The sequence below is a fragment of the Ictidomys tridecemlineatus genome, chromosome 7, assembly GCF_052094955.1.
Source record: "Ictidomys tridecemlineatus isolate mIctTri1 chromosome 7, mIctTri1.hap1, whole genome shotgun sequence".
NCBI lineage: Eukaryota > Metazoa > Chordata > Mammalia > Rodentia > Sciuridae > Ictidomys > Ictidomys tridecemlineatus.
Genome location: NC_135483.1, coordinates 109,671,917 through 109,698,882, shown reverse-complemented (window position 1 = coordinate 109,698,882; position 26,966 = coordinate 109,671,917). Strand labels below are relative to the sequence as shown.

At 34.0% G+C, this 26,966-nt stretch overlaps 1 protein-coding gene across 7 annotated transcripts in view; it reads right to left on the bottom strand.

Annotated features, from left to right (window-relative positions):
• Thsd7b (thrombospondin type 1 domain containing 7B) overlaps positions 1 to 26,966 on the bottom strand; it is an 809,752-nt gene that overhangs the window by 529,087 nt on the left and 253,699 nt on the right. For 6 of the 7 annotated variants that reach the window (XM_078017320.1, XM_005315833.4, XM_078017322.1 and 3 more), the window contains one exon: positions 15,920 to 16,730. In XM_078017320.1, the coding sequence (XP_077873446.1) occupies positions 15,920 to 16,730 (811 nt within the window). The remainder of the gene's footprint in view (positions 1 to 15,919; positions 16,731 to 26,966) is intronic. The other variant, XM_078017325.1, reaches the window with a different exon arrangement.

Here is a 26,966-nt window from a genome sequence, read left to right as displayed (position 1 = left end):
TGGCTTTATGTAATACAAATATATATTTCCCACAATTATATCTTTGATTTTGCATGTGATATGTTATTGTGGCAAAAATGTTAGTTCCTTGTTCAGCCTTTCCTCTTGTAGCTTGTGCTTTTCATGCCATACTTTGGAATTTTCCCCTATCCCAGTACCATAATGTCATACTCTCGTGATTTTTCTTCCAGAAAATTTTATACCTTCCTTCTTCATTATTTAAATCATCAATTTGATATTCATCTTCATGTATGTTTTATAGATCCTCCATTTTTTAAACCATTATCAGGCAGATGTTTCACCTATGTAATTTTTATGTCTTTGCCCTACTTTCCATGTTTTTTCTTTCCAAATGACTTTGCCAAAATTATCTACTGATTTTAAGCATATTTTGTAATTAAATTTTAATGTTCATGATTTCTTTATTTTAAATTATTCTTTTAAAATATCATCCTATCTTTATTTCATGACTACCATATTTCATCTTGTATCTTTCACAATATTAAAATGAGTTTTAAAACTATTTCTTGCTCCTTACATTATCTCATTCTATTCTGACTTCTGCTTATTTTGGTCTGTTTCACATTGGACTCCGCTCAAATATCTGGTGATCCTTTGTGATAGGGACTGGGATAAGAAATAGCAAATGCAAACTGGAAGCCCTCTGGTTATAGGTAGGGCTTATCAAATGACAGATATTACCATCAGCTAACAATGCAAAGGTCAGGCCATTTTACTGGAGCAATTTAAATATTGGTCTCCATCAGGCTTTACTTTTAGCTTACTTCTTTCCCAAGATAAAAATCTCCTGTCATTTGCTTCACCTGTGTAGATCTGAATGTTAGATTTTTGGTAGCTGACTAGAGAAAGGAAGCATGCTTACAAACTATGTATGGATTTTTAGAGAACATGCATGATCCAAGGATAATGTTTTATACTTATGTGATCTTCTGCAGGTAAGAGGTTAATGTTTAGAACCATTAAACATGCTCATCCTTGGTCATTTAGCATCTATAATATCTAGTACTTCCAAGAATCTTGTATTAAATTTGGAACAGAATAAGCTACAGTACTGTAACAAACTGGAATTTCAACACTTTACCAAAATCAATATCTTATAATTTTCCTACATGAATACACCATAATGAATCTTACCATCATGTACATCCTTAAGAATGGAGGGGTGTGAGCTAGATTAATAGATATACTATGTTTATATAATTATGTCAAAGTGAATTCTACTGTCATGTATAACTAAGAAGAACCAATAAAAACGTCTTTTAAAAAAAAGCGTCTTCCTTTATTTTTATTTCCATTATTTATTCCATTTTGGTCTCTTCATAAAATTTGTTGTAGGTTATCCAGCTTTCTGCATTCATTCCTCTAACTTAAGCCTTAAGGATTCAGCTTGTGTCTACCTTACAGATTCACCATCTGGAATATGTGGCTTCCAAGTTCACCTTTAGAAAGGGAGGGGTGAGCAGGAAGACGGCTCAGGGCGACTCATGACTTTTGACTAGAAGTGGCTTCTCTCACTTCTGCCCATGTCACTGACCAGAACTCAGACAACTGGCTCTAATACAACTACAAAAAAGTCAGTGAGATAAATTTCCATGCACGATAGAAGAGACAAACGTGATAAATCAATAGATGTGTGTCTAATGCAATTATGCTATGTAAATTGTGTTACTTCTAACACATTTTCCATCGGAAGGAGGGCTTTCTATTTTCTCCATGCTGCTGCATGATTTACCACTCATCTGATTTTCAGCTCCCTAAATTTGCTGATCTTTCTTTTCAGTGGACATATATTTTGCCATCACATTTGTGCTTAAGAGTTTGTGTCTTTTTATTCATTGCTGTCATTTAAAAAGGCTTCCAGAAAAGAGCAGAAATACATGTTTGTGTTCATTTTGTAATTTATGACCAGAAACAGAAAAGTTATGTGACACAGAGGTTTGCTAAAGCCATATATTAATCCCATCTATAAATCAATGTATTCTTAGAGAGCTAAATTTACCTTACACAGGGAGAAAGTACTCATTAGAGTAATTAAAAATGTATGAGTTAAGAGTCTAATTGTTAAAGTATTTCCATTTATTTTACTTTTGTTCTAAATTAAATAAAATCAGTATATCTAATTGAATATTTCCAAAATAGACTTCATAGTTAAAAAGTAATTCTTTGTAAATGTGAAATTGCTACTAAGAAAGCGCTTTAGAAACCCTTAATAAAACAGTGGGCCATACAAAAGCATTGTTTTGCAATTATTTAGCAAAAACACTACTATCCATATGGCAGCCACATACCCAAATCAGAGCATAACAACAAGGGTACAGTTGCTCTTGAAGCTTACAGATTCTAACTTAGGGAATGTTTGCAAGATCACATCATGAAAATAACACCAAGGAATAAAAATGTGAGTGAAAAAAAAAAATGAAGACAAATGAGCCAGAACTGAGACCAGCTTAAAGGAGCCTAGATTAGAGAAATCAGACAGGATGTATGCTATTACTTTCAATGATTTTGAATCCAAACTGGTAGCATTTTTCTGCCAAAAGTCCAGCTAATAGGAATGTATGGAAAAAAATGACAAGTATTATAACTGGAATAAGGAAAATATGCATATGCCAAGGCTTATGTAAATCCCCAACTGCTTGAGAAAACAGAAGCCAAAATGAGCCTTGCCACCTACAACAACATGAGATTCAGCAAATAAAGATATTTCAATTGAGATTCAGCAAATAAAGATATTTCAATAAACAGAGTTTTATAAATAGAGTCTTGAAGATAATTTTGAAAATGTTAGTTTACCAAGAATGTTAACCTACCAAGAAAAATCATTGAAGATTACTGAGAAACCTTAGCTGGAAGAGTGCATGAACTTTCTTTCTTCTATGACCTCCTTTCTTATCCAAATTAACCTGGTACTTATGACTTATTTATCTAAGGTTAGTATTTACAGCTAACAGGGGCACAAATTGGGATGTACAGCCTGTTTTTTGTTTGTTTGTTTGTTTGTTTTACTTCTCAGATAAAACTGTAAGATTTAAACCTCTCTTAATTTCTTATCTCCATTTATACAATTTTAAATTTTTCAATAGGTAATAAACCTAAAATCACATAGTAAATATAAAGTAGCAATATGAAGTTAGGTTTTAAATATGCTGTTCAGTTTCTTCTGTGGAACACAAAGATTGTTCTATAGATATAGATATAAGCATACAAATATATGGAGATATTAAATTTTTGAAAAGGAATATCCTTGAGTGTGATGTTATATCAAAATAGAATGTGTTCAGTATTATGATCATTTCCCGTCACTAGAAAACATTATTCAGCAGATTTAAAATGTGGTGCAAGTTTCAGAATATAACAGATTTAATCTTCTCCAAATTTCTTGGACAGAGCACTAAGTATGATATGTTGGTTTATATTTGTGGGTGTGCATGTAACCAGTTAGAGATGAAAGCTGTATCAGCAATCATCTGAAGGTTATGGCCACTACTTTCATTTTATAGAGATGGAAACTGAGGCTCCCCAAAAGAGAAGTAATTTTCTAATGAATAAACAGCAAAACTATAGAATGACCAAGGCTAAAAATGAATTACTGTGCCTTTTAGTTCAAAACCATGTTGGCATGGGAGAACTGTGCTTGTTTACAGACTCAAATTTATAAGATCCTAAAGTTGCATTAAAAAGAAAAAGCCTACTTGGCCTCCAGGTTTGGAAAACAATGGCAGTTACCTACCTTGGAAATTCCTCTATCAAAATGAACCTCATGACCAAAAAAAAAAAAAAAAAAAAAGAGTGAACAAATAAAACTACACATTACCCTTGCATTCCCCATTACTAGCAACAGAAAACATACACATGCACATGTGTGCGCACACACACACACACACCTCCAAATTATATATAAGTGAAAAAAAATTCTAACAGATTATACATGATACAGCCAAGCTAGTGGGTATGAAAAGAAGAGGTGAGTCCCAAGATATTACATGAAAAGGGCTACAGAGGTATAAACGACTGAGATGAAACATAGAAAAAGATCACTTTCAAAATAGAAAAGTTCACCACTGACTTCAAAACACAGAATACAGGTCAGAACTTGGCAGTTCTGAATCACAACACAGATACAGAGAAAAGCTGTGAAGTGTATGGGAATGAAAAGGCAGTCCTGGAGAAGCATTCCTTTGAGGGATAATCACATAAAGAGAGAAGGGCTGGTAGTTAATCCTTAGAGATGAGACAGAAAAAAAAGAAAAAAGGGAAATTGGGAGGGAATTAAGGAGAAATAAGACATGGTACCCCTTCCTCAATAACACTACCAGAAGCAATATCCATAAATGAAACTTCACAAATAAAAGCAGAAATGACAAAAGAATTGCTTTTGAATCAGAAGCCCTATTAATGAAATAGACAGAAATTTAACCAAAACACACTGCAACTTCAATACAATATTATAAAATGTAAAAGACTTTCTACTAATAAAAGATGTCCTCCATAGCAAGCATAAAGTTGGGGAAATGGTATAATACAACACACTACACTGAAGAAAACATCCTCAAATATTTGGGGATGGGGGCAGACCTTGAGTTGATTGTTCTCAGAAAGAAAATAAAAGAAAAACTCATTTCAAAAATGAATTTTGAACTAAAAGATGCCCAAGGAAGACACATCCAAATGAAATAGACCATATTAATGGAAAGAAAGAGAATTTTTAAAAACAAAGAAAAAAGAAATGAGGAAGAAGTAAAACAGATGAGATCAATGGATTAAGAAATTGTGATACAAAGAGAGATACACAATGGAGTTCTAATCACCCATAAAAAAGAATGAAATTATGGTGTTTGCCAGCAAATGGATGGAAATAGAGACCATCATGGTGCTAACTAAAACAGGACAAAGTTAGAAACTTAAAGGTGGAATATTTTCTCTCACATGCAGGAGCTACAGTAAAAATAAAGGAAAGGGGGAATGAAGGATAATGTAAAGAAGCAATTGAATATAAATCAGTAGACAAGTGAAAGGAAGTCAAGTAGAGTAGAAGAAGGAGAATGGGAAAGGGGAGGGAGATGGGAGGTAAAAGGGGAAAGGTAAAAAGGGGAGTCATGAACTGAAATCAATTTCCATGCATGTATGCGTTGGTCAGAATGACTCCAACTACCATGTAGAACTATAAGGCTCTATTTTTTTTTTAAGTCGAAGAATAAAAAGAGAAAGTAAATGATATGGATAATGAGTAGAGTGGTTCAACTTATATATATTTTATGTCCTTGATAAAGAAAACCAAAACAGCATAACAAGTGACTATTTAAAATTATTATAATCCCCCAAATTAAAAAAAATCTGAATCTATACACTGAAAGTATATGCCATGTACCTAATAGAAATATGATCCAGAATAATCAACCCTTAGACATACACTAGTAAAACTGTTAGAGCTTAAAAACTAAAGGAGGGGGAGCAAGTTTTCAGGAAAAAAAAAAGATGCATTAACTTTAAAATGCATAAAAATTTAAACCAGCAGAAAAGTTCTCAAAAACAAACAAAACAAAATAAAACCCATACATGTCAAGGCTGTAGTGGAATAGCATTTTCAAGAAAAGTAATGAGAAAGTGTGAAGTAAGAATATTACATCCAGCTAAACGATTCTTCAGTTTTGAACTTAACATACTGAGGAAATATTATACATTGTGAATTTCCTCAAGAATCTATGAGAATTTGAGACTTATCCAAGCAAAGATAACTTGGTGTTATGGTTTAGATATTAGGTGTTCCCCAAAAGCTCACCTGCAAGACAACACAAAGTTTAGAGGAGGAATGATTGAATTAGTGAACTAATCCCCTGATGAGATTAAGTGAGTGATAACTGAAGGTGGATAGGTGTGACTGGAGGAAGTAGTTCAATGGATGTGCCTTGGGGGGATAGATTTGGTGAGCTGAGCTTACTCTTTCTATCCTTCCTGAACATACTGTCAGCTACTTCCCTGGGCCACATACTTCCCCCTTGATGTTTTCCTCATCTCAGGCCCAGGGGAATGGAGCCAGCTCTCTATGGACTGAGATCTCTGAAACTGTGCACTCCCAAATAAACTTTTCCTCCTCTAAAATTGTTCTTATCAGGTCTTATAGTCACAGCAATGAAAAAGCTGACTCTGAAAAGCACTTTGAAATCCTTAGTAAAATGACTGAAGTTAAATATTTCAAATACATAACTTCACAGCAAAGATAACAATTAGGCAGGTCATGGGCAGAATAATAATATGTAAATATCACACTCTCTAACAAAGTAAAATGTATAACATGGAAAGAGGAGGATAGAAAATGGGGAACGAAGAGTAAGATTATAGGTAGTAAGTGCTAATCATTTAAAACAAATTTAATAGGTAATAATGCATTAGGGTAGAAAACATGACAGAATTAATGGCACTACGACAGTGTTAAACATATAGGTAACCCCTAAAATGCAAAGTCTGTCATTCCTAAATAGCAAAAAAAAAAAAAAATTACATTTAAAAATCAAAAAGTATTCCCCAAAGAAACATAAGTTATAAGTAAAGTTATACATATTATAACTACAAAATAAAATGACAGAATTGAGAACAGATAAAAGAGTCATTAATAAATGTATAAAGTTAATTAATTTATTAAAATAATTTTAGTGTTTGTACTGACTCATAAAGATAAGCCCAAACCATGCTGCTGCTGAGTAAGAAACAAACCTAAAAAGTATGATTCAAAAAAACAGAAAATGGGCTGGGATTGTGGCTCAGCGGTAGAGCGCTCGCCTAGCATGCGTGGGGCCCTGGGTTCAATCCTCAGCACCACATAAAAATAAATGAATGGAATAAAGGTATTGTGTCCAACTACAACAACAAAAAAAATAAATATTAATAAAAAAGAAAAGAAGGAGATGAACAAAGATTTATAAGGTAAATGTAAACACACAAAAAAATGTGTATTTTTGCAATCCTAATTACAGACAAAGTAAGGTTCAAAGAAAGAGCATTAGAAGAGACAAAGATACTTAAAAATATTAAAATTATTATTTCACAATAAAAACTGCAGTTTTGAGTATGAACCAAATAACAAAAGAACAAAGTATAGAGAACATATAGAAATTTCCAGAGAAATAGATATAAACAAATAATCAGAGACTCTAACAACTATTTTCAGTATAAAACAGACCAAGTAGAGTGTTATGGTTTATATATGAGGTGTTCCCAAAATGTTCCTTTGTTAATGCAGGAATATTCAGGGACAGATGATTAGATTTTTTAACTACTTTTTAAAAAATGTTTTTTATAATTATACATGACTGTAGAGTATATTTTGACATATTTTTAAAAACATGAAATAAATCTTATTCTAATTAGAATCCCAGCCTTTTGGTGGTGGTACATGATGTAAAGATTCACTGTGATGTATTTACATCCCTGCATAGGAAAGTTAAGACAGATTAGATTTTGAGAGCTGTAACTTGAACAGTCCATCCTTCTTTGAACGGACTGCCTAGGTGGTAATATAGGCAGGTGGGGCATGGTTGTAGGAGGCAGGTCACTGGGGATGTGCCCTGGAAGGGTATATGTTCCCTGAAACCCCTTGCTGATCCCGCACCCCCATCTACTTCCTGACCCCACCATTAGCTGATCAGCTTTCCTCCCCTGGGCCCTTCCACCATGGTGTGTTGACCAAACTTGGGACCAGAACAATAGAGTTGGCCATTTATGGACTGAGACCTCTGAAACCATGAGCCCCAATTTTTCCTCCTCTAAGTTAAGTTGGATATTTTGGTCACAGTGATTTTAAAAAAAGAAAAAACTAACTAAAATACAGAAAAAATACTAATGATTAAAAAATCAATAAGTGTTGTGTGTACACATTTATGTAATAACTCATAACCAGTAGTAGAAAATATATTTTCTTTAAAGCAAACATATTATAAACAATTCTTTCTGCCTACAAAGTAATAAAACTAAAAGCAAGAAAAAGAAAATGTCCATTTTATTTGGAAATTAAAATGGTTTGCACTAAATAATTCATTGAAAGAAGACAGAGAAAATAGTGAATTTCTATAAAAATTACAGTAAAATACTACATGTCAGTGTCTATAGAATCCACTTAAACCAGTTATCAAAGAAAACATGTATGTCAGTACAACAGGACATAAATTAATTAAACCTCTATTCTAAAATTTGGAAAGATAACAACAATAAAATACAAAGGAACCATGAGGAACTAAAGAGTAAAGAAAAAATGAAGAAATTAATAAGGTAGAGATCATAAAATCAGTAGATCGCATTAATACAAAATACTGTTAAAAATTTAAAAAACAAGCAAAGCATTAACTATGTTAAACAAAAACAAAAGAGAAAAAACACTAAAAGTATAAAATGTAGCATTGAATCTCTTGATAAAGGATATACATTTATGAAAATAAATTTGAAAATCTAGAACTGAGTCACTCAAGAATATAGTCTATCAAAAGTAATACAGCATGAACAGACCAAAACTAAACCCACCATAAATAGAGTTTTCAAGGAAATACTTTATGCATGCACAAAAACAGAATCAAGCACAGATGGTTTCAAAAAGGAATTATACCAAACATTTAATGACCATATATTCTCAATAATATATAAGTTGTTTAGAACATATGAACAACAAATGGGAAAAAATGCCCACACTTTTTAGAAAGCTAATGTAATAATATTTCCACTTGATAGAGCAATAAGAAAACGTCAAAGTGGAGGGTGTTATAGAATGCAGGGATGATTCATTATCAGAAAATTTATTCAGACAATTTGCCAAACAATTAAATTTTAAAAATCATATGATTATCTACAAAGATGCTGGAAAACTTTTTGACAAAAATCAATGTCTATTTGTAATACAAACATTGGGTAAAAAAGAAATGGATGGATACACAGCTCTTTAATATGATTAAACACAAAATACACACATGTGCACAAACACAGACATAAATATATATAAACCTTGTGACAGCAGGTTAATGCCCTTCTCACAATAGATCCATGTGTAATCCTCAAGACCTGAGAAATGTTATTTTAAATGGCAAAATGTAACAGTAGATGTGAGTGATAATAAGACCACCATGAAAGAGAATTTGCCAGTCAACACCACCATGAAAGAATTAGGAATATCTTATAAAATTTGAATGCATTTACTTTTTTTTTTTTTTACCCAGGAATCACATTTCTAGGAATTTACCCTGAAGATGTATTCCCAACAATACCAAAAATAGGTATGCAGAAGTTAATATATTGACAAAAGTATTTGTAATTTTCAATTATTTAAATATACCTAAATATTCATGCATAAGAAGTTGTTCAAATAAAACTATGGCTGCACATCACAACAAAGGACTATGGAACTGTAAAAGAGAATGGGAAAGATGTTGAGTAACTGATATGAAGCAATTCCCAGTAAATAACATTAAGTGGAAAACTCAATACCAGGTACTACCTTTTGTGAAAGAATGTAGGGAAAGTAAGAAGATGTAAAGAAGGAAGGATGAATCAAGGAAACAGGTTAATTGCAAGGAGTAGAAGACGTGGGGGAAGGTGAATGTATATATGAAGGAGTTCACTCATTCCACTGAATATAACCATGTATAATTTTGATTTTTAAACCCTATCAATATCCAAAAGATTCAAGTTAAAGTTATGTCAGTATAGATGAAGAGGGGTAAACAAAATATGAAACTGAAAACGAATTGGGAAAAAGAAAAGTAAATGTCCTCCGTTTGCATTCTCACCAGCATAACAAAAGGAAATATATCCATTTTTTCCCAACTACTTCCAAAGAAAAAATTATGAAAAGGACTTGTGTTGTTTGGGGTCTGCATTTGTTCATGTTTGGGGATAAATAGAAATGGAAAATTTATTTCCAAATCTACTTTAGTGGTACAGATAAAAAAAAAAAAGCAACAAGCAAACAAAGTAAAAATAAGATCTGAGCTTTTGAGCTGATGGTTCTTTATATAGTATTTAAAATTTATTATATTTTGTATGCTCCTTTACAGGGATATTACAGAATATTTATATGATTAAAGTGGTCTGAGAATTTAAAGTATGCTTAACATGTACAAATGATCAGAGCTCTTAAAGACTGTCCATACCACATGCTCCTCTGTATCAAAATAAAACACATTCATTCTGAGATTTATTCAAAAACAATATGAATCACTGCTCTCATAAACAGTCTGACTATTTTACAACTCAGATGTCTTAATCAGATATGTTTCTATCAAAAAATGGAAAAAGAATGAAACAAAGACAAAAACTGAATAATCTATTTAATTTCACAAAATAAGTTAGTATAAAAAGTCAATAATGGTATCAATGCTATCTTAGCAAAAATGATGAACAGGCTGTACAGCAGCTATTCTAAAATGCAACAGTGGAACTTGAGAGAAAGTCTTGTCAAAAAAAAGACAAAAATTAACATATGAGCTGAGACAATTAAAAACAAAATATCTTTAAACACAAGAGAGAAATCAATGATGAGGGAGCAGAGGAGCACCAAGAACAATACAACAGCCTACCACATTGCAAATAATAATTGTGAAGGGAAAACCACTTAAGGTGATTATAAAAAGTCACAATGATCAATGAGATAGCTAATAAAGGGCATTAATTATAGCTCTGTAGTGTTCTAGAGTGAGAAAAGTAACTTTCAGCAAAGCAAGACCAGGAGCTTATATTATGGTACTAAAGATAGGCCCTTCTTATTCCAAATGTGATGACAACCATAGTCAACACGTATAAAACAAAATGTCTCTTGTCCCTAGAGTATCATGGAGATCATCGAAAATAAAAAGATCTGAAGTTAGATATAAGTACAGAGTATAAGAAATCTATATCAGGATAAATTACAATGATTAAATTCATACTAGAAATGAATAGATGCACAAAAATATCACTGTTTTCTGAATGCATAAAATCCACAAAAGAAAACAATGTGTATTTTTTCAGAGATGAATTTGAGCATTTTTAACAAAATTCCTTTACTAGGGAATGTCAACACAGTTCATCAAGTTGAACAGAAATGAGACAATAGTGTTGACTACGTGATCACACAGCTGTCAAGAGTAACATTTCTGCTTTGGGCAGTGGAAGATACAAAAATAGAGATGCCCTCACTTAATAATATACTTTTTTATAATACTCTAATATTTTCATAATACTATATGAGTCATTTCATAATCTTTGATTACTAAATGAATGAATGTTATTGATTTCATGGAATGGTGCAAAGGAAGCTGTTTTGGTTCCAAATGCTATCTAAGATGCAAAAGAAATCATGGAGAATTCTCTCTTCCATTCAGAGCTGTTAGGAGCAAGTCACTCTTATGCTCTTATTTTCTTATTAAAAAAGTGAAGCAAACTGAAAATCAACAACCCTTCTTAGATCCATCAGAGACTTGAAGTCAAAAGGCAAATGACTGCCCCTCAAATTGGAGAGGCAAGTATCAGATAAAAGGAGTCATAAGTTATTTGATGGAAAAGCCAGGAACAGAAATCACCAGTAGGGCCAACATGAGGGCAGGACAATTTTTAAAATATTATTAACAATTACTGAAGGTTAGATGTAGATAAGCATGGCAGAAACTTCAAAGGGAATCAACCACCCTTGTGGGAGCGAGATACTTTCATGAGTTTTACTTAAAAAGAAAACTGTGAAAAATCAGAGAATATTCTCTTTTTGCTTCTAGTAGGGGGAGGAAAAAAATTAGACATTTTGAAATGACCCAGAGAATTATTTTTTTCTTAAGAATTGCCCTCAAAGAAATTATTTTACCTTGGCCAAACCAACTGAGATTTTACCAGACCTTAATCAAAATGGGAAAAAAAAATATTCATCTCTAGCTCCCTATGACCTTCTTATTTTACCTAAATTTGAGGATGGGAGATAAAAAATGTTTATAATGGTCGACACCCAGAATCACAAGCTTAGTAAAATATTAGGTCCAAATAACAGGATTATAGAAACTTCTCCTGTCCCCCAAATTTAGCACATCACATATAGGGGCTCCTTTACTTATTAGGGGTTTACAACTGAAATATTTGCATCTTTCAGATCTTATTTAGGAAGAAGTATTTGTAACAATTCAAAGATAATAGGAAAAAGTATAATAACAAAAACATCAACAAAAAGAAAAGAAATGAGGATACCAATGAAATTTTAGCCTCTGCCACCTAACAAATAAAACAGACATGGGTTCCAAACCAGGTGAACATAAAACCTCAAATTAAAGGCCCATTTAGCTCAGGTCCTTTTGCTCAGTGTATCATGTCCAATTTTAATAAGATGTTGCATGGTATACCAAAAGATAAATAACAATGTTTAAAAAATAAATTAAGCATCTTAAATGGACTTACATGGTATTCTAGCTAGACTATGGGCTAGATTCAATGCAAAATGGGGTAATCAGACTGGGATGTAAAATGGTGGTTAGTATAATAAAGATTCTAGTAGGAAAAATAAACAATATTTAAGAACAGATGAGCACTGTAAGCAGTGAGAGGGAAACTCTAAAAAGGAATGGAAAAATGACTGAAATTAAAGACATTATAACAGAAATGAAGGGTGTCTTTGATGGGCCTGTCCACAGATTATAGACAGACCATGAAAGAATCATTAAACTTAAGGAAATGTCAATATAAATTTCCAAACATGCAAAAAAAAAAAGAGGGAAAAAACCACCTTGTAAATAACAGCATATCCAAGAAATGTAGTATAATTACAAATGGTGAAACATGTACACATGAGAATATCAGAAAGAAAAAAGAAGAGAAAAATATTTTAGGGCTCAGGGTTTAACCACCAGTACTGAAGGAAGAGGGGAAAACACATATATTTCAAGCAATAATGCCAGATAATTTTCCACAATTAATATCAGACACCATATCATAAGAATAGGAAGCTCAGGAAATACAACATAAGGTAAATATCAAAAATGATATAGGAAAATTATATTTAACTTCAGAAAATCAAACCCAAAGGTAAAAAATCTAGAAATAAGCCATAATAGAAGAAAATCCATGTTATCCAACTGAAAAGGATCTGAATTATAGCAACCTTCTCTTCAAACACTATGCACTTCAAACATCTAAATCTGATCCAAAAAAAAGTCTAATTTTTTAAAGAAGATGGTAAAAACAATTAGAGAATTCAGAGGAAAAAAAAACCCTATCAACTTAAATTCTATGTCAAATAAAAGTATCCTTCAAGCATGAAGAAGAAAGTAAGGCTTTCTCAAACAAAAATTAAGAGAATTTGTCACCAGTAGACTTACTTTGCAAAAATATGTTATATGTTCTTCAGAGAAGAGAAACAACATAGGTCAGATCAAATCTACAAAACAAAGATTGGTCATTGGAGAAAAAAATAAAGATAAAATAAAATCTTTTATTTTCCCTACCCATAGTTGATATAATAATTAAAAACTGTTTAAAATGATAGCACCAATGTATTTAGTGATTATAGGTTATTAATGAGAGAAATGAATGATGCGGTAGTATGATGGATAGCTGGCTGGAAGAATTGGGAAAACTGCTATAAGTTACCTACACAACCTGCGAAGCACATGGTGTTGTTTGAAAGTCAATTTTCCTGCAAGCACATTAGGAAAACCATCAAAAAAGGTTGAAAAATATAAATGATATGCTAAGCCAAGATAAAATAGAATAATATCAGCGAGGTGTGGTAAAGCATTCTGGTAATCCCAGCAGTGCCTTGCGAGGCTGAGTGAGTCAGGGGATCTCAAGTTCAAAGCCAGCCTCAGCAATGATGAGGTGCTAAGGAACTCAGTGACACCCTGTCTCTAAATAAAATACAAAAATAGGGCTGGAGATATGGCTCAGTGGTTGAGTGGCCCTGAGTTCAATCCCTGTACTCCCCCTCCCCCCAAAATAGAATAATATCAATTAGAGCAAGAGCAATGAATGGAAAACGGTAAAAAATATGGTGGATATTAATCCAACTATTTCAACAACACTTTAAACTTCAATAGTCTGAATATAAGAATTAAGACAAAGAACTGGCACAGTGAATAAAAGAAGATCCAACCACATGTCATCTGCAAGAAACCCACTTTCAATATATACACAGATGATTAAAAGGTTAAGAATGAAGAAAAATATAATAATTACACTAATCAAATGGAGTAATTCTAATAGTTTCAGAAAATGGAGAATTTACAGCAAAAAAAATTTTTCAGGGATTAATAGGGGCATTATAAAATAATGAGGTTAAGTCTCCAAGACAACAAGGCAATCATGATATATACCTTAACTGAGTAGCAAAATATATGAAAAAAATATAAAAATATCTAAAACTGATAATGTTATAAAACTAGGAAAAGAGTAAATACAAAGCAATCATAAGAAAATAATTAAAATATTCCTTTTTAAATTTATATTCTGTATAAATGTATATTGATTCTGTTCTTAGATTATATTTAATATGCCTGTTATATTAATATCTTAACTTTATATTTTTCATAATCTAAAAACAATAAAATTATTATTGATCAAGATCTTATGCAAAATCAAATTAACTAGAAAGAGGGAATCAATTGACAAAAATCACTGAAATCTAAAGTTGGTTCTTTGAAAATACTGACAAAATTGATAAAGCTCTATGCAGGGTAACTAACCACAAAAAAAGACACAAATTATTAATATCAGAAATGAAAGAAAATGATCCCCTAATGACCCTAATGATCCCATAACTATTAATAGAACAATAAAGGACTATTATGAGCAACTTTATGCCTAAACACCTACAAAAAATGGACTAATTCCCTAACTGCCACCATTTAATAAAACTGATATTAACAAGTGATAATCTGAATTATGTCTGAATACATTAAAATAGTTCAGTCAATAATTAATAGCCATCCAAAAAAGAAAATACCACAATTTGTGCTACACTAATGAATCTATAAATATTCACAGAAAAAAATTATACCAACTCTTAAAAATTTCTTTCAGAAAAAAGAAGCAGAGAAAATACTTTTCAATTGATTCTAGGGCAGCATTACCCTCATACCACAACTAGAAAACCTAAAACTGATCTAAAAAATTAAGTCTAATTAAAAAAAAAAAATATATATATATATATATATATATATATATATATATATATATATATACAGTAAAAACAAGTAAAGTGAATAAGAAAATTCTTTATAATGCTTACAACAGAAAAACAGTATGAAATGTAAAGGAGAACAAATTTGTAGATATAATTTTCAAATCTAAACTTTCGCTTTTAAGAGTTAATTCCCTTTATAGGTAGGTAATTCTAATTATTGCTGAGGCAAGTTGACCTTTTTTTAGTTCAATGCCAAAAAAAGCCCTGTTAGAATAACTTTTGGTATTTTAACTAATATTTAAAAATCAACAACTCAGAGGTGAGAGAATTTTCATTTTTTTAAAAAAAGTGAACCCTGCAAAACAAATTTTAAAAAGCAAAATCATTGTTAAAAAAAATAGTAAACATTGACATAATTCCCATGACAATTTTTAGAGTGAACTTGAATGTGTTAATTATTATAAAGAAATACTCAGTTATACTGATTATTAAACTAACAAAAGACCTGTGCTTCTATTCGTTGTTATCTTGATAAAATGTGGAAATGGCTGACCTCCCTTATGACCACTCTAGGAATCACATTAGAATTTAGAGCATGGCTGCTTTGGCAATGAGACTTCTAACATTTCTAATGGAAATTTAAAATTTCTTCAAAGAAACTTCTAAAAACCCAAATTATAAACTTTATTACAATTTTCCCTTTGTAGAAAATCACCAAGAAGCCTTATAAATTGCAATAGGAAAATAGTTTAGGCCAATTAAAGAAAGCACTGAAAGACCACCTACCTCAACAGGGCATTTTTCCCATCACTTCTTGCACACCAAACCTGTCGAGTTTGATAGCCGATCTCTATGTCCCAGGGCTGGGAATGTTGATGTGCTTTGTAACTTTGATGTCTAAAGGTGACTTGCTCATTCGAATCAGAGCTAAAATCTAGAACAGTTCTTTCGCTGAGGCTAATTTCTTTAAGATGAGGAAGTCTGCATTTACTCCATGGTCCAACCTTAAGGCTGAAAGTATAGTCCTCTTCCCCAAGAGGGCAGGAGATGGGAACATCACAGGCCCTGGACTCGGTCAGGTTGGGACACTGCACACCGCCATACAGAGGGGGCGCGATGGCCGCCCGAGTTCTGTGCTGCAGCTTCTTCCCACATCCTTTGCTACACTTGGACCATGGGGAGAACTCTGATACAACACAATCTCTGGGACAGGGAATGAGGCAAGCTTGTTCTGTGGGGGGCTGAGGGGCAAAGTGTTCACAGATGTCACTGGCCACCATGGTTCTGTTCAACTTCTGAAGACAGTGCACTGTTCGGTGCTGCAGTCCGTGTTGAGCGGTCACACACTCCGAAGTCCTAGGCTTGACTTCTCCCTGGGCAAAAGGAACAAGCACACAGTGGTGCCAATCAGAAACCTCCCATTGGAAGAGGTCACTGTGCCAGTCACAGACTCGGAAACAACTTCTTTCTGTTGGAGGCCTGCTGCTCTCATCACAGTTAGATAAGTGACTTGTCCACCCTTCAACGTGAAAACACCATACTGCACGACTCTGGACTCCTCCCGGCCCACAGTCTCCTGTACACCTTCCCCAGGGACCTACAGGCAGAAAAACAAGGGTGTGGATACTAAGAGACACATTCAGCTACTCACAGGAAGATGGAGATCAGTTTACACACTTCCCAACCCAATCAGTGTGAAATGATAAACTTTAGTGGAACACAGACATAATGTAGCAGTTAAGAACGTGGGTTCTGCCTTAGTTTTCTCCTGTTGAAATCTCATTCCGCCTCTGATAAGTAGTGTAAACTTGCATGAATTACTTCAACTTTCCAAACTTTAGTTCCTTACCTACATTACGTTAAAAATAATAAATGCACCAACTTGTACGGCAGTTATGAGGATCAATGATACAATGTGGTGCCAAGAAGACAATACACATTTAATAAATGATTGCTCCCATTAAAATTACTATATTCCAAAGCCTATATATCTAGCTCAATACTAATATTTTTCTAGTTAGGCAAAGGTTCATTTAAAGCAAAGCCCTAAAGCCAGGATTTTAATAAAGCAGAATTTTTCATGTTTCCAATGATTTAGTTCATACCCTAAGAGACTCAGAAGAGAAATATGTTTTAAAAAATAACTTGCTGAAGTATCCTAAATATATTTTCATTTTCTAAATAACTGTCCTCAGTTTCAGTTGGTGCTTACAGAGGAAACTGCACGAAGAAAAAAATTAAACCGATACAGGATTGAAAAAGTAAGGTAGTATAAGAAACAGCAGCACTGAATTGCTTATAGAAATTTTGCCCCTAGAACCCTAGAAATAAAATGTACTCACTATTTTTTTTTTTGAGACTAGGTCTCACTATATTACTCAGTCTTGCCTTGAACTCCTAGGCTGTTCTCCTATCTCAGCCTTCAATTATGTGGGACTACAGGTGTTCACCACTGCAGCTGGCCAGTTTTAATATTTGGTGGGTATTGAAGTTTACAACATTAGCTTATAATTTACTATATCTTTTGATTAATTAGTCTTCATGGGAAAGAGATCAAGAAATGAACAAACAAAAGGGCTGCCTATTGATGTTTATCACATTTTTGGCTTCTAATCTATAGACATACCCCTTGGCATTATCCAAAAGGTTGATCATGTATTTATTCCCAAGGATAGCAAGTAATCACATATTGTGTCAATGAGGGAAAAAATGGCTGCCTCTCTTTCCCTTTATTTAAATATATCATCTGAACCTGAAAAAAGTTTTATAAGGTTAAGTAGGTAACCTCTGCCCCTGCACAACTGTGATGATCATTAAAGTACTTCACACTTCAAGAAGCATATTAATTGACAGGGGCTAGAGATATACATTTTCTCCCTTTCCCCCCAAATCTGATCATCTACTCAAATTTCCAATTAATTAATTGTATTTTCATGCACATTTTCATTACATTTGTAGGAACAGTAGGGCACATACACAGCCACATGCATTGTGGCAGAAGCATGTATCCCCAAACAAGCATCTGCATTTGGGACTATGTGTGACAATGAGGATGTCTTACTTAAGCAGGATAGTACGACAACAGTTTCAAACTACAGTCATCCCAGTTCTTCCTCACATCCTCTTCTAGTTCATACAAACCTATAATTCTTGGCATTACCATGGTGGGCTACAGTGATAATTACTCCTGTCACTTTGTAAGGGTGATTAACATGGAAAAATACCCTCATCTTCTTTCAGTCACCACAAGCAAGAGGTTCCTCTTGCTGAAACACAAGAATAGGTTTCATTGATTGGAAAGTCAGATTTTACTCAGGAAAATGCCTGTGGGTTTGTCTACTCACATCCTGGGGTGTGTCATGCCAGCACTGAGTGGTCATGGTTCAGAGAACATATGTGGGAACCGATGATCTCAACACTTAACAGATTCCATTGCCTGCCCTGCACGTGGATGTTCCCACAGTTACCTACAGTTTTGAACTTTGCAATTTGGGATAGTTGTTATTACTTGGCATGTTATTACATGCTCTATAGTCCAGATATTCTGGAGCACTTTAATTGTCTTACCAACTTCTATCGTGTCAGAATACACTTTACTATTTATTAAAAAAAAGTCCAGTTACTAAAGAAAAATTTCAGAAGTATACAACTTTAAAAGTCTAAAATTTTGAAATTTGCAGCCAACTTTAAAAAATCAGTTTCAAACAACATAAAATGTTTTGTATAAAATGAGTTTATCTCTTCCTCCCATGGTGGGAGGGTAAGGGAGGGAGCATGGGTTAGAAATGATGGTGGAATGTGAATGGCATTATTATCCTAAGTACATATATGAAGACAGGAATTGGTGTGAATATACTTTATATACAACCAGAGATATGAAATATTGTGTTCTATATGTGTAATAAAAATTGTAATGCATTTCGCTGTCATATATAAATAAAAAAATATTTAAATCAAAAAATGTTTTGGATAAAATGAAACTTTCTGGAAAAGCACTGAGGCTTTTTAACAATGGTTATCATTTTATCATTATTTATTTAGGTATTGAAAACATGCAACTTTCTATTCAGGATATTTGATATGTGGATTAAATGAAGACCAGAAAAGTCAAGTCACTTATAATCAATCTTGAAAATTTTAATATCAAATTTAACTCATTTATTACATCCTATGAAGTACTCCTGTTCTTCCTTTCAAAGCATTTGACTAATATATTTTCTTACCATTATAATACTGATTTCTTATTAAAAGTTCTCCAGTTACTTATAAACATTTATGGTAGCCTTTTTGTTATTTGAAATAATTATCACTTTATAAATTATATTTATAAATCACTATTATTCTCTTAGCTTTCATATCCTCCAGCCATATAGAATTTTACCAAATAGAAACATTTTCCTAAATCAGTGGAAGACAAATTATAACTATTAAGAAATTAAAATTGCTACTATTGCAGATTTGCTTGTTAGCATAGCCATGATCTCCTATTGGCAGGTTAATATTCCTTTGGATATAAAAGCAACAATAAATGAAAGTGGTGGATGAACAATAATTTCTCCCTCCTAGAGCTGAAATTTAGACAGTAGCTGTCACGAGATAAAAAGTGCATATATTTGTAAACATTAGAGAGTACATTTAGAAAAACAGAGTGAAGTGAGAACAGTTCCTCATGTTAAAGCAAACTTTGGCGACAGCTGAAAACATTTAAATAACAAGTAAATGCAAAGTAAATTGTGTATGCTTAGACTAAATGAAAAACAAATTGCAAAAAAAAAAAAAGACATAGGAGATGGAGACAAGACCTTTCAGCAATTGACCTATAATAATTTGCATTTCTCAGGCATGGAAGAAAATGTGTTCAGTGATTTATTCACTTTTATTGGCAACAAACTTTCAATACATAGAGTGAAAATCACCTAGCCCTGAGGGGTTTTCAGAAAACATATTGAAGTAAAATGTGGCCTGTAGTTGGAGAAAGCTTATATCCCTTGTCCAATTTCAGAAATGGAAGATTAAAAATTTGAGCAGTTGCAGAAAAAAAAGAAGAATATATCCTTTAAAGTTACCACATACATAAAATGTGATTACATTCAGAACATATATTTGGGATACGTAATGTAGGAAAAAAATAAGAAAATTATTATTTTAAATATCAGTTCCAACTTTTTGTCTTAATTAGAACACAGGTATCAGACTATAAAATTAAACAAAATTTAGAACACCTAGAATATTTAAAAAGTTTAGTTACTAAGTTGTTCTAAACTACAACTCATGCTATATTGCATTCTTGAAAAAAAAAATTCAATGATACAAAGGGGATGGTGGTTTTGAATATATTATCTGTCTTCTATCTGCAACTTACTATGCTTGCAGTACAACTAAATTCAGTTACTATCGAATAAACTGCTAAGTATTTTAAGCCACATCAGTTTTAATTAACAAATTAAAATTGTGGTTTTCAAGTAAGTTCTTTGGACGTTGAAGGGTAGCGTTGATGAACTGAACTGAGGTCACATTCAAATTCTTGACTGGTTCCTTTTTGTCTTTGGCCTGTGTTTTGGCAGGAAGTTCAAATATGTGAAAGCTCTAATGTAATATTCTGCCAGAAGCAGAAAAGTGCTGGCAAATTTTATTCTCTTAATTAAGTTACCCCTTAACTTGATTAGTTTAGATGAATATGTTACCCAATCTAAATCATCATATTTGAGACAGACTGCTATATCCTTCAATTTAGGTGTGGTGCCCACTAAAATGTCTGCAGACAAAAAAAGGGAGGGATTCTTGAGGTCAGAGAAAATCAACACACTCTCCACTGCTTCTGCATAGTACCTATCACTGAAGTGGCAACCCTGATTTAATACCATTCACACAGTAGGAAGAGATGCTTGCCTTATTATTCATTTTTTCCTAGCCACAGCTTTTATTATCCTGGCATTGTTGTAGTTTTAACTTGGGAAAGAGGTTTGAGGACTGACATGAATCATAATGCAGAACTTTACCATCTTAAGTTAAAATATCTGTGGATAATTATTCTACCAAAGCACTATCATAAACCACAGAATTATAAAATCTGATATAAAACAATAGTGACTCACTTGCAAGAGACTTCGTCTTCAAGAAATAGCTTAAAATTTATGTAGTAACTTTCATTGCTCCAAAGGTATCTGCAACAACTTTAGAATAAAGTAATAACTCACTTACCTAGCAGATGCTTATATAAGAAACTGCACTTAATAAAATACATCCAAGAACACAAGAATGAGAAAAAGTGGTATTCATTCATTTAAACAATTATTCATCACTAATTATTTGACAGGTAGTACATCAGACTCTGGGAATATGAAAGTTAATGAGACATTATCTCTTACACAATCTGTATTCTAAATGTACTGCTGGTTTACCCATGAGAAGGTCTTATGACCCCCTGTACAAGCCTATTTTCAACCTACCATACACTGATTTAACAATCTGAATGGTTTCCCAGAGTTCTTTAGATCTGAAGCAGCAAACCCAAAGCTGGGAGGGAATCTTGGAAGCAGGTATACTGATGAAAACAAGAAGAGTTGTGAGGTTCCAAGCCCAGATTTCTATATCTATCAGGATAATCAGTAAATCCACCACCAGAGGATGCACTGAAATACTCATTATTTTATGAACTCTCAAAGAAAATCTGCTAATTTCACATACTCATTACTGAGTCATTTGTCACCAGATGCTGCTAAGAATACAACAGAGAATATAGAAACACAAATATTTTCAGGTGGGAAGGAATTTAAGTTTTAAGGCCATTCATTAAAAGCATCCTATTGCACTTTTTTATAATCCAAATAATCCTTAACACTAAAATTATTTTCAGAAAACATGTCCAATGGCCTAAAAAGTATGTATACTAAAGCATTCCAATAAATCTCTTAAGAAAAACTTCCCAGGAAAAAAAAATGCTTCCAAATACAACTTCATTTTCACAGGTATAAAAACCTACTTTCAATGGTATCCATGATTCCTGTCACAGAGAATTGTGACAGGACATTCACACTTTATGGAGGCATAGGCATTGTTGCTAACATCACTGATTCTTTCTGCAGAATTGTATTATGTTTGACACTAATAACATATTCTCTATCCATTTCACCTTTATAGACAGATACCTCTGACTTCAAAGCAAAGTGCATCTGTTATTCATCATTTTTGATTATAAATTATTAGTCGCCAGTGGCTAGAACATCCATTAAAAGTAGCTCGGCAGGAAAAATAGATTAGAAATGTATCTGAACGACTCATCAGCTGATGCGAACACCACAGAGACAGAAAACCACCTTAAAAAATTGTTTATCAATATATGTGATTTGAAATCTACTTTCTAAAAATTCTAAAGGCTAAAAGAGACTCTCAAGCCACTATACTTCACAGCATTCTGACACAAGTGAGTCTTTTAGGATCACTAAACCCACACCCTACTAACTCTCTAGAATGCAGGGGTGGAAAGGGAATCTCACAGCTCACAGTTTGTGTAGGAGGAAATAAAGCCTAGACAAATTCAATGACTTTCCCAAGGTCACACAAGCATTTCAAGTGAAAATGAGATTGACAATGTCATTTCCATGTGCCTAATCTAGTGGTCTGCATACTATAATACTCTGGTCTCTATTACTAACATTTCTAAGATTGTAAGGGGAGAATAAGTACTCCATAAATGATTGCAATCTAAGGGGTAGGGGAGAAAAAGGAGGGAAAAACACATGGAAATTATATTAAATCTTATATAATAGGCAACAAACTGCCTATTGAGACTTCTCAGCCCCCTGGACTGTTACCCAGAGCAGACAGTTACTCTCAAGGGCCCGTCACAGTTTATTATATGAGTTGTGAGACATCGTGCCTTTATATGCAATGAAAACAGACTGAATTCCTGCTTGAGTACATACATTAAGGTTTGGGGTTTTAACACAAGAAGGAACCCTTGAGCAGCAATAAGAAATGATGTGTCCATAGACTAGCTACAGCAATAACAGTAACAGGCACCAGTTCCTTTTGAACACCTACTGTCTTCCCTGTACCACACATGCATTATTCATATCGTTGATATTGTTCTGCTTTGCTGGATGAGAACATCAATACTTGAGATCCAAGAATCACTCAAGGTAAACAGCTCAGGAGCCCTCTCAAGCTCTTCTTATGCTAAACCTTTCCTACAACTGCAGTGAATCTATTCTTAGCAGTGATAGCCCTTGAACAAATGAGGCCTTGCAAAGCCCATTAGGCAAAAGATATTTAGAAGGGGGTCTGTCTGATGGGTGTGCAGCTAGCATGAGTAGTTGAGGGTCTTACCACCCCGCATCTGCCTATAGCTCTTTGCCCCATCTCTGTCCCAGTTCAGTGGGCTGGCTCAGGTGGTGGCCTCAGAACTCCCAAGGCTCTGATACTTGTCAAGAGATATTTATGGGGTATTCTCATCCCATAAATATGGCTCCACTCAACTTTGACTTTACTTACAGTAAACGCTTCAGCTCAGCTCTCCAGATTCCCTGGAGAGGTGGAAGAAAATCATTTACTCAGCTGTTTTGTGTTAGTTAAGTGGAAAAGACAATCGAAAGTAAGCCAGAGATGGAATAAAGTCAAATCCCACACACTGTTGTTCTCAAGGACTTCCTCGCTCAGTTTACTGACCACCTAGGCATTCTGGACTCTCCAGGAGAGTCAGAATTCTGTTTGCTTTACCCTGTGTGGAAAGCAAACTGGAAAACATGCAAAGGAGGAGGAAACTTTTAAGATGTGTCTCTACTCAAAAACGGAGCACATAATTCTGCTTATAGTCAGTAAATGTTGGACTGCCTGGAGACCTTCTATGTTTTCTACTAGAGATTCAGGAAAAGGCGGCACCACAGTTATGGGGCCAGGCAAACAGGCTTTAAAAACACCCAGAAGGGTGGGATGGTATCAAGCATGGCACTCGCCATTAGGTAACTTAAGAAATAACTGCCTAGGAATAAAAATAGCACAGGAGCATATTCAAGATAATATTTTTCTCTGTGACTTCAAGAAAACTGTCACTGTAATGGTCACATGGAGTATATCTGCTTTAGAGTCCATTCTCATTCTAGTAGCAGATATTTGTATAAAGTACAAATGAGAGAGAACAAAACACTAGCTGCATTTTGGCAGACAGAATAGCTTGTCTCGTTTTTTTAAAGAAATAATTATTTCTCTTTCAAAACAGCAATTTTAATAGTATTTGAGATTCTTTTCTAGTTGGGAAAATAATTTTCAAGTTATTATGCTTGGAAAAAATCTGAGAAATAGCAGTATCATGGCAACATCACAATGTTTTTTTTTTTCTATCTAGAAACAACTAAAATCACCTATTTGACCTATGTAGTCTAATGGGTATGCTAAAGACATACATAACATTATTAAAGATCACATCCGATCACTCATTCATCAGTTTTACCTCCTAAATGTCACTCTATCCTATTGATGCTTCTTCATTGCCGCAGTGGCCACCTTAGCCCCAGCTCCCCTCTCTGTTTCATGGGTGAGAGAATGAACTACCTGTTTATGTAACAGGAGCTTAGAGGCTTCTTTTGCTAAAAAGCACAAGACACCATCAATATTTGTGGGAATCTTCAACTGCCAGATGTTAAAATGTCCCATTCCACACCCCTGGAACACGGAATAAAAGTCTTTACCCGTTGCCCTAAACCTGCAGTAACCTTGGATTGCAAGAACAGTGAAGCCTCACAGACAGATCCTCCATGATGACATCCCTCCTGATGACATCAACACCTAAGTGACAGTGATGACCACAATACAGAAACTGTCAAACTCCCCTTTGACAGGAGCAAACATCCCAAAGGAAATGGATTGCCTCCTCAAGCAGTGATGACAACTTCCCCAGGACCTTAAGAACCAAGCTTGAGCTGGTAAAAGACCACATCATTTTGACCAAGGCTGCAGAGTTACAATACCCTCTTGCCCCTGCCCTAATTCTCCCTCTACTTAAACGCAATGCTCATACAAGTAACCCCTAAAACAGAGCTGGAAAAACTTGTCCATGGTGTTCTATGGATAACTACATTGATTAAAGTTCTTTTCTTGCTTTTTACCAAGACTTTTTCCATTTGTTTTTTTTGGGGGGGGTAAGCAGCTGTATGTGATTTGTTGGAAGCCTTAGAGTTGGCCTCTAGCTAGAAATCCAATAACATATAAACTTCCACAATGTGTTGATCCACCCTCAATCCACCCCTGTCATCAATTATTTTTCCCTATTACCATATACTGTTTAATAATTCAAATTTAGTGCAATGTATTATCTGGATGTTATCCCCATGCTCCAAGCCCATCAACAACTTCCTGTTGGTGCAGCCAATATAGAAATCAGTATGGAGATTCCTTGGAAAACTGGGAATGGAACCACCATTTGGCCCAGCTATCCCCCTTCTCAGTCTATACTCAAAGGATTTAAAAACAGCATACTTACAGGGACACAGCCACATCAATGTTTATAGCAGCACAATTCACAATAGCTAAACTATGGAACCAACCTAGATGTCCTTCAGTAGATGAATGGATAAAAAAAAATGTGGCATATATACACAATGGAATGTACTCAGCAATAAAAGAGAATAAAATCATGGCATTTGCAGGTAAATGGATGGCATTGGACAAGATAATGTTAAGTGAAGTTAGACCAATCCCAAGAAAAACAAATGTCGAAATGTTTTCTCTGATATAAGGAGGCTGATTCATAGTGGGATATGGATGGGGAGCATGGGAGGAATAGACAAACTCTAGATAGGGCAGAGGGGTAGGAGGGGAAGGGAGGGGGCCAAAAGTTAGCAAGGATGGTGGACTGTGATGGGCATCATTATTCAAAGTACATGTATAAAGACACAAATTGGTGTGAACATACTTTATATACAAACTAGAGATATGAAAAATTGTGCTGTATATGTATAATGAGAATTGTAATGCATTCCACTGTTATTTATTTTTTAAAAATCAATTAAAAAATTTAAAAAAAACTGTTTTCTGTTCTTTCCAGAATAAAAAATTACAAGATATTTAAGATGACATGCAAGTACCTCTCTGACCAGGCCCTACCTTATTCCCTTAGTGTCCTGATCATTTGAGTTACCTACTGCTATTCCATCATATTAGCCACTTCTGGCATCCTTCTAATGTGCCCAGTTCCCTCTCTATCTCTTCATTCTTATGTACTGTGTCTTAAACCGAATCAGACCCACTGCACTTGAGACTCCAGTGAAATTCATTCCTACTCACCCTTCTGATCTTACATCACTTCCTTAGGAAACTCTTTCTGGTGCTGTGATAGTACTTTATTCTCCTTCAAAGTATTTGTCACTCATACCATTACAAATTTATTTGTGTAATTCATTGTTTGATTCTTGACTCACCCACACGACTCTACAATTCAGTTATGACAGAAACACGTTGGTCCCATTCACTACTCCATTCCTGGCAATAACTCATCACCTGGCATGTGATGAGTGTTCAATCAGAACTGTCTATCATTGAAGCTAGAAGAAGTATAGGTAGCAGTGTAGATAGCAGAGTCATGGACAACTACAGTTAGGAGTAATATCACAACTGTGAACTCACCAGGGCAATTGCATGTTGGTTTTGAGAAAACAGGGGACAATTTTTTTAAAAAAAAAAGTCTTTCCTTTATGTCCCCTTAACTTATTTTTATAGGAAGAAAACTCTAATAATGGTACCTCAGAGAATTTTCAAATGCTGTTTTTTCACAAATCCCATCTGTAATGCCCATTTTTCTTTGTTGGACTCTGTGGACCCTTTCTTGACAACCTCCATA